General features: G+C 49.3%; 1 protein-coding gene across 1 annotated transcript; it reads right to left on the reverse strand.

Annotated features, from left to right (window-relative positions):
• Window positions 1-2,561: 2,561 nt before the first annotated feature.
• CCDC198 (coiled-coil domain containing 198) lies at window positions 2,562-14,809 on the reverse strand. Its single transcript, XM_009930502.2, has 6 exons — window positions 14,438-14,809; window positions 11,204-11,280; window positions 7,063-7,149; window positions 6,296-6,394; window positions 5,702-5,867; window positions 2,562-3,286 (listed from the first exon to the last, which is right to left on the reverse strand). Exons 1-6 carry the CDS (start codon window positions 14,634-14,636, stop codon window positions 3,042-3,044), a joined length of 873 nt encoding a protein of 290 aa, XP_009928804.1. The 5' UTR covers window positions 14,637-14,809; the 3' UTR covers window positions 2,562-3,041.
• Window positions 14,810-15,341: the final 532 nt, after the last annotated feature.

The following is a 15,341-nucleotide window of genomic DNA, read 5'->3' on the forward strand; positions in this document are numbered from 1 at the left end:
TCCCCTCTTGGCTCTTCCTCCTCTGACTACGCATTGCTCCGCACCACCAGAATCAACCCCCAACACAGGTTTCCTCATCGTCATCCTTTAAAATTCATCCCACATCCATGCCTGCCAGCTGGGATGCAGGAACGGTCCAGCCTCTGCTCCCCAGGGAGGTCAAGGCAAGGGGCTCTGCTAAAACACTGGTTTCTGCCGTGCGGGATTCGGATTGAAGCTGTGTGTGCTCAGTTAGGGTGAGCAGCAAGTTTCATCTTCTCCATGGTTGGCCGTAACGACTCAGCCTTCAAATTATGAGTTAATATTGAGCATTTGGAATCGGGAGCTATTCAGAGAAAAACATCTTTGTAAAATCTTCCTTGCTGAGTTGCAGCATACGCGTTGTGGGTTTTTTCCATCTTCTGTAATTTGTAGAAAAGTCTAAGTTTCACCTTTAGTAATAGAGACAACATTTTCATTTCCAGCCTCTGGAAGGATGTTAGAAAACATGAGAAGAGGATGAGTTGCCATCTGCCTCTCTACAGGTTATGATGAATTAATACAATCAAGATCAGCACAGTCAAACAATTTTGAGCACCAAAAGTAGAAAGCAGGTTTGCTGGTTTTATCGCCTCCATAAGAGCAAATTTTGCACAATGTAAATTGATAAATTAATGCTCAGAGTCTCTTCTCTGCACAGTCTGTGATATGGATTGACTGGTCCACATACACTTCTCCGTGGGCAGCACTCTTCCCCAATGCTGGCAACATGATTATTGGAAAACTAATCAGCTCTATCTGAGATAAATTGCATTTCCACCAATTATAGCTTAATTGTTGACAGATGGAAACACAGAAGGGAGATGTGTCACATCATTAAGAGAACAGGTGTATAGACAAGTGCCAGATTAATTGTTCCAGCCCATTAAATCATTGACCTTTTCAGCATACCCTCAACGTTGAATTCAAAGCTCTCACGATATTTCCAGCTCACACACGATGACCATGTTTATCAGCAAAGTTCTCAGGGGCGTTTTTAAAACGCACAGACTCCAGACACGAACTCATTAGCCATGAGCAGTTCTCCTTTCTCATTAAAATAATTTCTCTTCTTCCTCCTTGACTGTGTTGGGGTTTGTTCTCTTGGCTTTTCAGTGAAATCACGCATGGTGTGTGGGCTTTCTCCAAAGAGCAGTTTTCTTCATGAAGCATGTAGACATGCTGTAATGGGCTATACATTTAGGGATGTCAAAAAGAGAGAGAGGTGAAATCAGGACAGAGAAGCTCAGTGCTGGGCAGCTATGCTGGAGGCTCCACCTTTGAGTTGGGGCTTTGGCTGTGATTTCCAGCTCCTGCTCTGTCTGGGATTTTCAATAAAGCTTGAGAGAGACAAATAGCTAAGTACCATTGAAACTAAGTCAGCCATGGGTGTCTAATTCCCCTAAATATGTGTAAAAATGTGTCTCCTGCTCTTTTTCTGGCTATGTAATCCAGGAAGCTGAAGATGCAGCGCAGAAACATCCAAACCAGCTTTCTGGGAGGTAGCAGAGGTTTGAGACAGCGATGCAGGACATGCTTCATCTGTCCTGAACCACCCAAGCCCTGCGCTGTCCTGGATAATTGAGAACTGACTCCAGATATAGTTATTCTGGATGTCCTGACTTGAAAAATAAGAGGATAAGATTTCCAGCTGAAGGAAATGAAAGTCGCTCTGATGATACTCATATTTGTTACTCCTGGAGTCTCTGCCCTGTGGCAACGAGCTGACTTGAAGATGTTTTACCCCCTGGTAGTTTTAAAGAGACCAAGCGGAAAGCAACTGAGGGAGATAAGCAGGAGGTAAGAGGAAGAGTTAATGCCCTTTATCAGCTCTGCAACTTCAAACACAGGCAAAACTGATGTGGGGAATCAGGCAGGTCTTCTTGCCAGGGCTGGTGGTGGGCTCTATCCCTCCCTTGTGTAGCACCGGTCCCCTACATATCCAGTATGTCATGTTAAAATAGCTACATGATGTGTAACTGAAATTTTATTTTATATATGTGTTTAACTGACTGTGTTCCACAAAGCTGATGCACCTGTACTGCAGTGGCCTTTACGGACCTACAAAACCAGATAGGAGACAGGAGAACTGGGTGACATTCCCTCAGATAACAAATGATTTTGTAAGGAAAAGCAGGCAATTTTATGAAAAAAATACAGTTTAGGAGAGATGGAAACAGCATGGCTCTCTGATAGACCTGGTACCCTTCATATAAGCATCTTTTTCAATATACTTGGAAATGTCAGGTTGCAACAGGGCAGCTTGTTCAAATTCTTGGTGGATGCAGCAGCCTTGACCAGCACCACTGGAATAAGTGTCTGCAGGACATACTGGAGATCCCTCAGCTTCCACCATTCCCTGTGCAGCACTGTACCCTGGACAGAGAAGGCAAGTGAATGAAAGGCAGCTTTTTCAGAAAATTTCCATAAAACTGGAGGTTAGTACTGAAGAACTTACATGTATTTCTGTGTCCAGGGCAGGGGAGGAGAGGAAATTCCCCAAAAACGTCAAAAAGGAATTTTAGATATGCTAGAACATTTATTTTAAATATTTCCTAAATGAATAATTTTATCTTGCATTTTTGAACTGGGTTTTTGTGGTTTATAAAAGGATATAAGGTTAAAAACAAGTTAAACAGAAAGGTTGAATAACCCAAAGGCAAGCAAAACATTTCATTTCAGCCGGAACTTTAGATTTGGGGTTAACCCAGAATATTTTCCAGCTTCTGCTTGGTTTTTTTGCCAGCCTCCTCCCTCCACCCCCACTTCATTGCTGTTCAGTCCAAGCCATTTTTTCCTCAGATATTTTGATTCAGCCGCAGAACCCAGACAGTCATTATTCACTCCACGTCAGTGATCTCCTCATTTCCAGCTGTCCTTTCCACCAGTCCGTCCTCCCAGAAATGCCATTTACTGCCAACATCATGTCTCCACCCTCAGTCCATCTATCCGGGGGGGTTTCAGCCCCACCAGAGCTGTGGCTTTTCTCTTCAGCACATCCCTCTCACCCCCAAGCCGTGCCACTAGAAATCCCTGTCAAAGAAGTCATCGAAGAGAGAAACTCTCTCCGTCTTGGTTCTCACAAGCTTAGGTTTGCGGTAAATCTTCTCTTCCCTTTCCCACTCGTCGGAGCCTGTGCTGGAGGTGTCCCAGAACAAATCCCTCGTCCGCGGCTCCCTGCAGAACCACAGGTCAACCTTCCCGCTCCTGCCTGGAGACAGTTCAGCCCCATCATGCTGTGTGGAGAGTCCTCCACCCCACGTGTTTCCTTGGGGGGAAAAAAAAATAAATCATAATTTTGCAGAGCTGCATGCCCATTTGCCTAGAGTTTAGCTGGAAATGGCTATTGGCAGCTGGAGACATGTAAAGATGACCCTGAGAGATCCCTTTAAGACCAGACCCCACGCTCAGGGCTGGGCAGGGTGAGGTATAATATATTCAGGGTTATATTTGGTGAAATGACGGAGTCTGGCAAGAGGCAATATGGTTTTATGCCCGAGCTGAGGTGAAGAAACACAAGGGAATAGGAGCAGCCAAGTCTGTTCTCCTTTCTCCTGGTGAAAGTTCACCGTCAGAGAAGTTTTTCACCCATTTAAGCATTTTTACCCTCGGTGATATGTTTCCAGCCTGTGCCGAAGGTTGTCGCATGCAAGCAAAGCAGAACGGAGCTCGTGCCTCGGGGACGTCAGTACGAAGTGGCGGCTGAGATTCGCTTCGATTTCCCCTTCGTTAGGGACCGTGAGGTCACCTTCTGTGCCCTGGCATCTCCATCCCCCCCCCAGCTGCTCCCCCAGCCTACATCAACCGGAGCAAACACAAAACACCGCAGGCCAGCCCTCCGGATTTACGCTACACCCATTCCCGCTGCTTGCCCATCCTCGAAGCGTGCGGGGGAATGGAAAGCCCCTGCTCGGCGGTTGTTGGCATCGCAGTCGTGCAGACTGTGCCGTGCTCCGTCCTGCGCTACGGCATGGGCTGCAGCAGGGAGACGGGCCCGGGAGAGGCTGAGATCTTGTCACCGTTAAATGAATTTCACCTGATGCGTTTTCACGTCAGACATTGAAAGTAACACGGAGCCACGGCTGGAAATTGTCTAACCGGGAACATCTCACCTTAATTACACATCACCCAGAGGGATGCAAATCTGCAAGGGAAATTGGCTGGCTTTGGGCAGTGGGAAGTGGTTTCCATATAAAACTAGTCCTAAAAAGTGAGTAACCTCAGTGACTGTAACATTTACCCCATGATCATTTAAGGATGGCAGGAGTCTAGAGGCCACCCCATACATATGAATGCAACATATTGGTGGACCATGCAACGATGAAGCCAGGAGCAAATCTCTGGCAGCTGTTGCTTAAGCAGCTCATTCTCCATTTCTTTCTCCTGCTGAGCCCGGTTCCAGCTTCCCAACGTGCCCAAGGGTGCTTTGCCAGGGAAGACTTACTGCAAGGTTCAACACCCCAAAATGTACGTGGGTACTCTCCGTCAGTCCTTCATGCATGTCAAGGGGGAGACACAAGGCTGACTCTTCTCCCAAAAAACAGTCTCACAAGGTCCCTGAAAATAACCACTGATCTCAAGTCGTCCAGCTTTCCCTTTTGTTGCAGGGGAACATCACACTTCCTTTCTCCAGAGCAGAAAAACTTGAGATGTAGCCAACCTGGGGCAGTAGAAGAGCTCTTCCGAAGCCCACCCTGCTTGACCCCAGCTGAAGATTTTGAGCTGGTTGGTTGCCCATGTGCTCTGGTATATTTTGCCGGGGAACCACGCGGTTGTGTAGCCACCGATGCCTGCAGCTACCCGCAGTTCAGCCCTCTGCCCCCTCCGGGAAGGGACCGGCTCCGTGCCTGCGTGGGGCAATCGCTGGGTTAGCGCGGGGCTGGGGGCTTGGCTTCGGCTGCCCACCTCAGAATGGATGCGTGTTGTGGCGGAGACTCTGCCACAGTAACTCGTGTCTTGTGCTTGAAGGAAAGCTGGCAGGGCACATTTTAATTGGTGCCTGCCAACCCTGCCAGAGTGACCACTGGGATGCTGTCACAGCCTACACCCACCCGAGCACAGCCCGGGCTCGGGCAGGAGGTGTTCCGTGCTAGGGCAGAGGCTGGGGGGCAAAACCTGGTGTAAAGGTTGATCTTCAGGCAGCTGGTTTCCATTTTTTTTTCTCCTTCACCCCTTTGGCTGTCATGTTGGTGGAGCTTCAGATGTTTCCCTTAGCCCGTGTATGTCCACCTATGCAGCAGTCGATACGGTCACCTCCTGGGACTCTTTTGCCTGATGGACGCCCTGACCCTCCAAGGATGTGGGACCCTGGGGACATCCTCAGTCCTCACGTGGGACAAGCTGAGACTCTCCCACCAGTGGGAACCTGCTCATGGAGGGGCCTGGCCCTGAGGACTTTGGTTTTATGCCCCTATGGCTAGTCCATGGCTCTTAATTCACATCCACTCAGGTCTGTTTGGATGCTATCAGAGAAGCAACCCAGAGACCCGCGTCCTGCTCTGAGGCATCCCAATGCTTTGCATTGCGACCACATCTCACTGCTTTCCCCCCCTCCGTCTTTTGAACTTGCATCGTGTCACAGCAGGAGATGGAGCAGTGGAAGCAGCTTCCATAGGGAAACTTCTCTGATGACATTTAAGAGGCTGGCGAGTTTTACATCTCCTTGGAAAATTATTCTACTTACCATGGTCGTCTCCATGAAAATGCTGATTGTGCTCCGCAGGGACGAGGTCTTGGCTTTCAGCGCTGTCACCTCTCTGGAGAGTGTCAAGGACTTTCTTTGGGCTGAATTCCTTGATTTTTTCTTTATTGATTTTTGCCTCCCTGTGGAGATTTCGCTTCAGCTCTGCCTGGGTTTGCAAACGAGTCGTCAACAGAAGCAGCAGAGGAGAGAACACGTTTTAACAGCTCGACGCGGCATATCATTAGGGGGTTGGCGCTGAAAATAATTACACAGTCGAGTAGTTTAACCCGGGCAAACGGTATTTGCCAAACTGGGTACATGACAGAACATGACCCGGACAGAGAGTTTTGGTTTCTTCGTGAGCCACGGCCAAATGACGGCAAAGCATTGGAAAAATCAGAAGTAATTACTGATCACAGGGGCCCCGGGGATGCCCCCCACCTCTCCTCTGCCTGAGCCACTGGGAAAGCTCCATTTGACCTACCAAGCAACAGGCTTTAAGCCTCCTGGTCCCTGGGAGAAACACCAGGGATGGGCAAACCCCTGTCCGAGAGGGGAATCCCCAGCCTATCCCCAAATCTGTCTCAGCGTTACCTCTCGGCGCCTGCGGGTCAAGTCCAGCATCTGCAGCTTGTGCAAGTGCTGCCGCCTGCCCGGGAGGTGTCTCAGGCTTTGCCCCCTCTTCTCCAGAGCCTACAAGGTATTTAAAAATGTAAATAAATACACCTGCGCTTTCTGAAAGAGAAAGGAACAGCCACCAGCTCGCAAACCCACACCTGGCCCCTCGGGTGCTCCCCAGATAAAAGCAGCGAGTTTTTCCCTGCATAGCCAACTTGCAGCAATTTATCACAGGTTTTCAATGCGTTTGCAGTTTATTTCACAGCTCTGGGGCATGACGGAAAAAAATCTTCATTAAAACAATGTATACATGTTTCTGGCCCTCGAGGTGTTACCGCTTTGAGTCGGCTGTCCAAGATAATCTCATGATCCAAAGGGGTTGCAGGGGATGTTTACGGCACACGGCACTCGCAGCCTTCTCCCTGCCGACTGCAAGCGATGGGTGTTCAAGTTGCACAGCCATTTAAAAAAGCAGTCCTCAAACCTTTGGCCTCAAATATGTTTAAGGTCCTGGCTTAGCAGGTCTGCCTCGTCCAGGGAACTCTCATGCTGGAGATTCAGAAACCTTCCCCTTATTTTCTATCCTTTCACCCACACACTGGTGTTTCAGCCAGTTTCTGGGCTCAGCCAGGGACAGGAGCGCAGCTGGTGTAAAACACCAACTTCTGCTCTTCGGGGTGCCCGAACCATGAGAGCCTGCAGCCAGCAATGACCCATGCCCGGAGCTCAACCCATGCCCTTACCTTCATTTTGGGGGTTGCAACCACATCTTGCTGACTCCAGGGCTTTGCAGGAGTGATTGCTTGCAGAGGGCCAGCAGGTTCAAGCCTCTACAAGTCCAATATTTATAATATTCAGCATTGCTTGTTCCACACAATCATAAAAGCTGATATGAAACTGCCTTGACATTTTTCCAGCTCCAATTCTGGCCCAGCTGCTTGGGATACAGGCAGGAGATTGGCATCTCTAGCAGATGCACAGGGAGATGAACATCCCCTTAGGTGCTTCAGGAATGGACAAAACTGGGGGAATCTCCTGCATTAGAGTCAAAGCAGCAAAAAACCCAGTTTGACATTAGTTTCATCCCTGTAGGTATTTCTCTTTGAGACTCAACAGTGCCCAAAGCTCCAACCAAGACCAGAGTGAAGACAACCCCCAGCCCAGATGATTGCTTCATGTTGAAGCTGAAGCATGGAGAGGTATCGTAATTTAATGTAATGTCTCCTAGTAGGTCATCCAAGGGCAGATCCCAGATACCTGAGACCCAGAGCACCATTCCCTCTGTCCAACCAGTCTCTTTCTTTTATGTTGGCCTGAGTTCAACCTTTCTCTGCAGGACTGCATGGGGTACAAAGTGCCTTTCCTGGTGGCTGATGGAAGTGGGCAGAGACTTGCTTTACAGACTGCTCTGAGCATGGGTTTTTATCTTAAGGAGCTCTGTTGCCTCCTTAAATCATGCCAAAGTACTAGATGATACAGGGTCATGTCATGGCTTGATAATGCTAGTGTCCCCTTCAAGATGGGAGCTCCATACAGCTTCCATAAAAATTAAGGGGAGCATCATCAAGGACGTCACCAGTAAGACCTGGTTTACTCTTTACGTGGGACATCATTAACTCCTTGAATATGAACTAGTGTCGAATAAATGGCGATATGTCTCTGACTGTCTGCTGCCAAAGCCTGACTGTACTTTTGAAGCATCCTGTAAATCAACGCAAAAACACAGGAGAAAAAAAGTCAGCAGCACCACGTAAAGGGGGAATTCCCCATCAGCCCCCAACACCAAGTTCACTTGTCTCTTGGCATCAAAAAACCCCCCCACAAAACTGAAGATGAAGCTTAAAAAATGGCACTAGATGGCAGCATGTGACACCACAAACTGCGGTCTGGGTTGTGCATCACTCCCAGATGCCACCGAGGCAGCCAGCGTGGGGTGGCTGAAGGCAAATAAACTCCTGCATCAATCGGCTCATCTCGCTGGGCACAGCGGGGAAGCCAAGTTTCAGGCTTTCAGCTAAAGTTGTGTTGCAGGCTGGAAAAATGACTCTTTAATTTCGTCTCTGTGAACCTCACAGGATTTTTTCTCTGGAAATATTCTCTGACCGAAATCCTCTAAAAGTCCTTGAGAAGGCCACGTCATCCTGCTCCGCTGTCTTTGAAAATATTCCTGCAGGGAAAAGGGCTTTTGCTGGTGCAGTTTACACTCCCTAACAGCCATGGCAGAAGCACAGGGTAGGATTAACAGTGTCATTGTCCTGCAATGAGTATTATCAGTGTTTTAATAATACATAAATACAGCCGTAATGGAAATAAGATCAATGACTAAAAATTACACGCTGGTAGGAGATTTTTAAATGAGGCTGTAATTCCATGTGACAATTCACACGATGTAGCTGGGCTTATTCCAGGTGCTGCTGCCTCATCCTCCCACCAAATCCAGGGTCACGTTCTTCAATAGTTGGTGGCTGCCTGTGCTCTCTGAAGCCACCAGTCTCGGCCAGAGCCACAGCCCGGCATGGAGGGGGTTTAACTGACCCTGTCTGATGCCTTTTCTGTTCTTTATTACATTAAAAAGACCTTAATCACAGCAAGGAAGGCTTGAGGAAAGCAGTCCTGCTTCAGTGGGTTTGCTGTTGTGGGACACGTGCAGAGCGTTTGTCACTAAATTTTTGGGAAAGTGGAGATGGTCTCAGGGAGGAACAGGGGAGTCTCAAAGCAGTGCAGAGGGATGAGATGTTCACCCAAGAATTTTAATGGCAAGGGGTTATATGGGTGCCCGGGAAGGAAGATGACCAGCGCAGGCAGCTGAGGGGTGACTCGGTGCTGGCGTAACCCAGGGCAGCCCCAGGGCTACTCCAAGCTGCACCCAGTGCTGGGATGACCCAGGATTACTGGATAGGAGCACTACAGAGAAGCACATGGCCAGTCCAGGCAAATACTTCACTTTCATGGGTTAAACAGCCAAGAAATGTGTTTGCCTCTGTTTATCACCAACCACCCGCTGCTGAGGACTCTCTCCAGCCATCTAATTAGGCTGCTGATGTGCCCAGTGCAGCTGGGTTTTCTCTTAGAGGGGTCTCAGCAGCAGGTACAACATTGATCCTTAATTGCTAATTGAAAGTCCTACCTAAATGAGAGCATGGGGGAGGGAGGGGGATTATTTCCAGCAGCTGAGCACTTCCCCAAGAGGAACACCCTGCTGCACCTGTGCTTGGAGGGGTCTGGTCAAGTTGTCCCCTTTCCCTGCCTGTTTTTATTCCTCTGAGCCCTGTTTGCTCTCAGTTTTGGAGTCCCCAGACCTGACCCAAGCAGCAGAGAAGAAATGCACCCAAAAGTCTCAAGCAAGGGCTCTGAAAGAGAAAGATCTGAGGAGCAAAGTGGGGCAGCTGCAGCTCTGGGGCATCCAGAGCCGAGCTAAGCCTGGTGACCCCGATGTCCGTCCCCAACCCTCTGTGGGCACGCAGGGAAGGAGGGAGAACTCAATCTCAGCCAAACACCAGCAGCTTTGCATCCTCCGTGGTGAGCAGGTAAGAGATGGGAAGTTGGAAGTATTGCTGGCTGGTTTGGGAGGGTGTGGAGAAGCAATGAAAATTCAGGTGGAGCAGAGGAAGCAGCATGCTGCTCCTGGTTGGGGTTTTAAATAACCTGATTTATGGCAAGAGTTGTACAGCCTTGGCAATGCAGCTCCGGCTTAGGCCTGTGAGCACATGATGGGGGCTCTCCAAGGCCTGACCCTCACCAGGTTTTTTATTGTATGAAAGCATCAGTGCAGAAAACTATCAGCACAGAAAATGCATGTGGAGGGCTTCTTGTCACTTTTTTTTTTTTTTTAAATGAAATAGTAACTCTAACCCTTGTGCAGCATGGTACACTAGTGCTGTTTCCTTTCCTTCTGTGCAGTAAATTATATGGATGTAAATATAGTTTTTTGAGCTTTACTTGCGTTGTGATAACTCGTGTGGGGAAAAACCTGATTGCCAGGTCAGGCAGAGTCATGGGTTTCAGGGCTTGGAGGGGAAGAGATCTGGGAAGTGCAGGAAGGGGAAAGGAAGGAGGCTGAGGAGGAGTGAACAAGGGTGGTTTATGTTTGTTTGGGGAGGATTTTTTTTTTTATATCTAGAGATATAGATGTGCGTGTGTGTGCACATGTATATACAGAGCTATTGAGGGGAGAAGGTGAAGGTACACAGCACGCATAGCATTTCTCGCAACCTAAAATAATTGGTCTGTGCTTTCACTGGCCCCTATTGCAAAGCACGTCTGCCTGCTTTACCTGCCTCTCTGCCCCTAAGCTGATGCCAGACCTTGATGAGATACTTGACCTGAAGAGCCAAAACCAGTCCCACGTGACGCAAGTTGCATCCCTTCTGCAAAGGGCTCTGTCTTGGCCACATCAGCCCCACGGGAGCACTAAGATTTGGCTGCAGGTACCCAGACACCACTAAGGAAAGTGAGTCATTACAGGAGAGGTGGCCTCAGGGCCAGCGCTGGGACGTGTGTCCTCGTTGGATGTCTCCATAGCACATGAGGGCTGGCCAGTGAGGCACGGGCCCATGGAGACAGGCAAGAGGGCAAAAGCAGGGCTTTGCTGCATTGGCCCCTCTTTGGCTGTTCTTAAAAGATTAAGTCCTCTCCTTTGTGTCAATGAACCAAAAATAACCTCTCTGCAGTCAACGTACCTGCTCTACCCCAGGTATCAAACCTGGGCTGGTGATAAAGCTCATCTAGGGATGATCTTCTAGAAATAGGACCTCCTACTTGCATTGCTGTAGGTTATTTGTTTCCCCCACCGCGGCGCTGTGACATGTGCCCGTGTCCCCAAGAAAGCCCACGTCAACGGGTCAATCAGAGCAACTCATAGGGAGCTTTTCAAACTCGTCTTACTTGAGGTCGTCGAGGCGGGTGCTGTTTAATGATGCTGGTTTCTCCCTTTTCCAGCACGGTGTTGAAAGAGAGGGGCCCTTAAAGATTAGAGAAGAAATGGATGAAGTTAGTTTTGGGTGATCATCAACTGCTAGGCTGTACTCAGCAATAGTTTTCTGCCATATTTTTTTGGTTGGCATGTCCTCCTAATGTCTCTCTTGGTGTACCACCGTAACACATGGTATAAATTATTCTATTAGCTGCAGAAATGAAGTGAGGATGTACCTGTGGTTTTGAACAACTGTGTCTGCTGCATACCTCTCCTACCTCCCTCTACAACCCCCCATCCATCCTATATGTGACAATAGCCATCCTCCATGTCTCCTGTGGAGTCTCTGGGTCCCCCCTGTGTGACCAAGGGTCCTCTTCTCCTCCCATGGCCGGTGACCATCAGCTGGCCAAGAAACCTGTGACCTTTGCTGCTTCCTCGCTGCCTGCCCTTTTAAAGTGGGGAGCAGGCAGCAGTTTGGGTCTTTTCTCGCTGCTCAGTCCCTGAGACTTTATTATTGTTATTTTTTGGTGGAACTGACAAATAGCTCTGATGCTTTTACTGACCTCGGCAGAGCTGGGCTACAGCCAGCCAATGGGTTCAGAAGTCAGTGTGTTACGGTCCGATAAGCTGTACGATCACAGACCCTCATCTTTGGAAATCGGCCTGAAATAACGTGCTACGCACTAGCGGTCCCCTGTTAGTTATTAAAGCTGTGCTTTCGCCGAGGCCTGAACGTGATCTGAGCTCGGGTCCGTTCTGCGCTGGTGCTCTCGGGTGGACACTGCTGCCTTTTGCACAAATAAATACCCATATGTGCAGTACGTATTTCTTTTGAAAAACAGTTTCTCTATCCCACCTGTTCTCCCCAAAAAACTGTCTTGGGGCATTCAAATGCCATTTTATATATGGAGTTGAGCGAGGCGTTGCTGAGCAGCTCCTGCTCCCACGTGGTGGGAGCCCCGAGGTGGCCGCGGGAGAGGAGAGTTGGGGATAAAGTGCAGGAGCTACATTATAGTTGATGCCAAATTTAATAGTTATATTAAAAAGAGGAATAATAATTTGGAGGTCACCTTATGGGAGACTTCAGTGGTCCCTTTAAATGAGCCCCATGGAAGATTGCCAAGGCAGGGCTCTTCTCCAAGAGGGAGAGAAGGTGATGGAGGGAGGGTGGGTGCTGGGGTTTGGGAGGAGACGGTGACTCCATCGGATAAATGATTGCTGGGCTTTGCTGAGCACTGGCAATGATTAACTGCTGAGCGAAACTGCAGCTGCTCCGCACATGCAGGAATGGGCGCCTGGAGTGAAAATTTCCAGCGCGGGAGGTTCCTCCGGAGACAGACTTCTGCTGCCGGGGAACACAGGCTGAAATAGCAACTTGTAATAGCAAAAGGGAGGTTATTAGGTTATTGCCTCTCAATCTGCAGGATGAATTAGCGCATAAAGAATTTCGAAGGGTGAAGTAAAATGTAAGGAGGTGGCTCACGGTGCTGGGAATGTGGGACCTGGCACAGGCAAGGGCTGGGGCTTGGACTTAGGAGAAGCTTTTTCTGGCAAGGTGTATGGCTTTGGGGAAGTTATTTCTCCCTTATGAGTTGGTTTTTGTTTTGTTTTGTTTTTTTTAATATATTTAAATTATTCCCTCTCATCCTATCCATTCATGTGTCCTGTAGGAGGTTTGCCCTTATCCTCTACAGATAGAGAACTGGGAGCCGAGTGCTCGCTGGCCCCAAACCTGCTCGGTCCTGGGGCAGGAGCGGTCCCTGGCACACCGGCGTGATGCTGGCGGGGAGGGACCATCGTCCCACCACACAGCCATCACCGACGGAGCACGGGCTCAAGCCGAAGTCGTTCTCGTGACTTTTATTTTTCACCCTTGCACTTTAGTAGCAGCAGATCCTCCCCACTGGAGGAAGCGGGATTTAACACGAGCCAAGATGAACCCTCATAAACCAAATAAAACCTATTCTCTTGGAGGCTTTGCTTATTTAGACAGCAGCTCAAGTTAATACGTCGCTCAAGTACTCTTGAGCATACTCTTTTTATTTCGGAAAATGAAAAGTAATGGAAAATGACATTTATTAAGGGGGTTTTTAAAGTCTTTTATAAAAGCACACATTTCTTAGAAGCACTTGTTAAATGCCCAGTGATGATAATTTTCCAGAACAGGAATATTTGGTTGTTCTTGCTGTCACTAAGTACTTGAAATCCCCTGTTGTACAGCCAAACCTGATCTGTATTCTCCCCAAGACCTCCAGCTCTGGGAACATCACTGCTATCGTGCCAGAGGTTTATTTGCTTTCACTGTTTCCTGATGCCTCTCAGTGGATGATCCTAAAGGAAATATCCAGCCCCCGGCGAAGCAGCGGTGCTTAACGCTGCTCGGCGTGTGCCAGAAATTCATTTTTGGAAATGGAAGAGGGGAGAAGGGTGCTAGGGCTGCAGAACCTCCTTTCTCAAACCATGTTGGTGTTCACGGGGATTTCCCCCAACGCTCACCTGCCGTGGCTGTGGGAAGCCGTTTGTCACCATCCAGCTTTTTGTAGAGCTACACATCCACTTTCAGACGGGTGCAAACATCCTTCCTTGCCTCCGGGAAGGGTTTGGGTATGGATGGAGTTTAATCCCCACTGTGAAAGGCTGTAGGAGAGGCTGCACGGTGCCACTTGTAGAAAAACATAGCTACTCTATTTGCCTTCCTCTGCCTCTCGGCTTATGAAATTAGCCCTGTGCGAGACGTGGCTATAATTTATTTTAATGCTGAGTTTTACCTGCTGAGCACGTTACCCAAAATCTAATGCTAATTTAGCTAATGATATTGATATGCCCAGCGGTGGCAGGTGAGCAGAATGGGTGTATAACTGGGAATTATGGGGCTGCTGGATGAGGGCTTGCTGGGACACAGGCTGGTGTCATCGCCTGCCAGGTCGATGTTGGGGAGCGGGGCTGTTCCCAGGGGGATGACTGATGGGAGGAAGGAGCCTGGGATCTGGCTCTGGTGACCAACACGCTTTCCAAAACGGGCTGGGGGCAGGAAATGAGTTTTCCCAAAGCTAAAATGTCCTGGAAATGGCAAAAAGCTATTGATATGGAATGGCACACACCTACACCCACCCCACGCTGCAGCAACCAAACCTGCGGCCCCAGCTGTTGCCCTGTGGGTCTCTGCCCTGCGCTTAGAAATAATTTGTTAATGACCCCCTTACCTGCAGAGGCTCTCCCATACCAGGTCTCCCGGAGAGGTGGAAGCTCCCCATAAAACATGGATTTTCCCCATTCTGCTGCGGCTGGTGGATGCACGCCGGGGAGCTGGTACGGGGTGGTGAGAGCAGGCAGGTCCTCCCTGGCACGCATCGGTGCCACCTTGGTCACCTTGGGGTGAGTTTTGGAAGAGCTCAGACCCATTTTGCAGAGCGGTGGCTTTGAAAGGAGAAGGAAAACCCCTCGTGCACCATCCTCCCTGAACACGGAGGGACCTTTGCAAGCGACGGCAGTTCCCAAGGAGCTCCCTGCCAGCCGCCGAGGCCGGGGCTGGCTCCCACCGACGTTCCCATGCTTCCTTCCCTGCTCGGTTAAACATTGACCCGGCCCTGGCCATTCCTCTGCAGGGACAAGAGGTGGCTGCTGCTGACGGAGAAGTGGAAAGCAGCTTGGGGAGCCAGCGCCAAACCCCAGGGAAGCTTTGTTTTTTACCTACAAGTGACTTTTCAAGCAGGAGCACCACCTCAGCTGGCCGTTGGCTGATATGGAGGGATTTCTACAAGCAGGTCTTTTGCTAAATCTTCAGTTTTTGGAAGGAAATTCAATCCTCGGAGCACCAGAAGGGTTAAAGTGTCTCCCACCCTGCCTGGGAGAAGCAGCCTGGGGACAGGGGCTGGCCGAGGAGCATCCTCTGCCCTTGCTCCTGCCGGCTGGGGGAAAAATGCAGCTTTAGCACAAAACCACCTGAAAACATCAGCCAAAGTGAGTAGATTCTGCAGTTTTGGAGGTGCTGCAGGATTTGGGCCAAATGCAGCAGGATCTGTACTTTTCCATCCGTTCCCAAGGTGTATGAGGGGGTTCAGAGGGCACGGTTTCCTCGGAGCTGTCGAGAGCCATTCATTTCCAAGG

The sequence above is a fragment of the Haliaeetus albicilla genome, chromosome 5, assembly GCF_947461875.1.
Source record: "Haliaeetus albicilla chromosome 5, bHalAlb1.1, whole genome shotgun sequence".
NCBI classification, from domain to species: domain Eukaryota; kingdom Metazoa; phylum Chordata; class Aves; order Accipitriformes; family Accipitridae; genus Haliaeetus; species Haliaeetus albicilla.